Below are 1,859 nucleotides of genomic sequence, written 5' to 3'. Positions count from 1 at the left end.
GGATGGGGGTGGGGATGAGGATGGGGGTGGGGATGAGGATGGGGTGGGGATGAGGATGGGTTGGGTATTGGAATGGGGATGAGGATGGGTTTCGGATGGGGGTGGATGTGGTGGGCTCCGGGATAGAGGATAGATGTGGTTGAGGTGGGTTATGAGTTGAGCTTGGGATTGAGGTTGGGGATGGGTTAGGCTATGTGGTCACTGCAGACAGGAAGCCACTCACGGAGCTCCCTTCTCTCGCCGGCAGCGGCAGCCGGGGCCTCCTTTGCGTCTCATGCAGTAGAAGACAGCGACGACGAGGAGCAGGAGGCCCACGCTGACGGCCACGGCCATGACGGCCACGCCAGCCTGGGAGGTCTGGGGGCTCACTGCAGGGACAGGGTGGAGAGAGGCAGGGGTCAGGCAGCGGGCCCTGTCTGCCCCATGCCCGGCTCCTCCACCACCACCTCAGTCACTCACCGGTGCCGAAGTGGAAGACGTGGCGCGCGTTCCCGTGGGGGTTGGAGGCCTCACAGGAGATGCCGTCACGGCTCAGGGCACTGGTCACTTTCAGGGTCAGAGAGCTGCTCACCCAGCCCTGCCTTCCGGGGACCCGCTCTGCGGGCTGTGGAGGCTCCAATCAGGCCCCAGACCGTGGGGTCAAGGGCTGGGGGTGAGGGCAGAGGTGACTTCCAGTCCCCCGGAAGTGGAGAGGAGGATGTGATGCGTGGGTGACTGAGGGGAGGTTCAGGGTCTGAGGGAGAGGAAGGTCCCTTACGCTGCCCCCAAGCTGGCTCCAGGTGAGTTTGGGCTCTGGATGGCCGCGGGCGGAACAGATGAGCGTGACCTCGTCTCCTTCCCTCCAGCTGCCATCTGCCTTGGGCTCCGTATCCGCTGCCTTTAGCTCTGGCGAGCCTGTGGTTGGTGGGATGGATAGAAAGTGAAGGGAGAGGAGGGAGAGAGAAGAGAGGAACTGAGCAGAAGACAGAAGCCCCGGCCAGGGGCACAGGGACATGTCCTGTTTGTCCAGGCCCCACGTCCCGCACTGTCCCCATCCAAGCCCACCCCCTTCCCGCCTCCTGAACCTTGGACCAGCAGCGTGAAGTTCCGGGTGCGGCTGAGGACGGGAACTGTGGGCAGGGAGGCCTCGCATACATAGGTGCCATTGGAATCGAAGGTGATGGAACTGAGTGATAGCATGGGGCCATCGCTCAAGGGAACGGAGTCCTGGGGAGGGCAGAGGAGGAGGAGGATGTGGTGAGAGGCCCAGGAGCGAGCGGAGAGCAGAGGGTGCGGGTGCAGGGCCCGAGGGGGCTCCTTTCCCTCTCACCTTGGTCCAGCGTAGTGCAGGGGTGGGCAGGCCTTGCACGGAGCAGTTCACGGTTGCACTGCTGTTCAGGGGTAAGAAAAGTTCCTTCCCCTCGCTGAGCTCCAGGGGATCCAGGTCTGCAGTGGGAGACAGACAATCTGTCGCTCTTCCCAGAGCCCCACCCGCTCTGTTAGGGGCTCTGCAGGGGCCATCGGGGGTACAAACACGAGTGGACAGTTGGAAGCAGAGAACAGCAAGCATCCCACCTGTTTCCTCATCTCCATGAAATCTCCAACCTCCCAGCCAGGCCCTCCAACCAAAAACCTAGCAGTCTAAACCGAGCAGTTGGGGTCCATGTATTTAGACCCCAAAATACATATCCAAGTCAATGACTTTTCTTCAGAGCTGACATCTGAGCCCAGGGTTAGTGTATAACCTGAGTGGGGGGAGGTGTCCCTTTTGTGACTTCAGCACACAAACCTTTTGCTCAAACCCCAACCCTTGGGATAACCTCCTTGATACCCCAAACATCCTATCTGCAAAGCTTTGTTTTTTTTTCTTTTTTTTTTTT

The 1,859-nt window shown here is 60.2% G+C and overlaps 1 protein-coding gene across 1 annotated transcript in view; it reads right to left on the bottom strand.

The window, feature by feature from the left end:
* BCAM (basal cell adhesion molecule (Lutheran blood group)) overlaps positions 1 to 1,859 on the bottom strand; it is a 13,573-nt gene that overhangs the window by 2,083 nt on the left and 9,631 nt on the right. The window contains exons 9-13 of the mRNA XM_017502420.2: positions 1,310 to 1,425; positions 1,065 to 1,206; positions 758 to 894; positions 460 to 604; positions 224 to 368 (exon numbers count right to left, since the gene is read on the bottom strand). Of these exons, the coding sequence (XP_017357909.1) occupies positions 224 to 368; positions 460 to 604; positions 758 to 894; positions 1,065 to 1,206; positions 1,310 to 1,425 (685 nt within the window). The remainder of the gene's footprint in view (positions 1 to 223; positions 369 to 459; positions 605 to 757; positions 895 to 1,064; positions 1,207 to 1,309; positions 1,426 to 1,859) is intronic.

Source organism: Cebus imitator, unplaced genomic scaffold (genome assembly GCF_001604975.1).
Source record: "Cebus imitator isolate Cc_AM_T3 unplaced genomic scaffold, Cebus_imitator-1.0 Scaffold296, whole genome shotgun sequence".
NCBI classification, from domain to species: domain Eukaryota; kingdom Metazoa; phylum Chordata; class Mammalia; order Primates; family Cebidae; genus Cebus; species Cebus imitator.
Note: the sequence above shows the minus strand (reverse complement) of the source record. Positions and strands in the feature narration are given on the sequence as shown.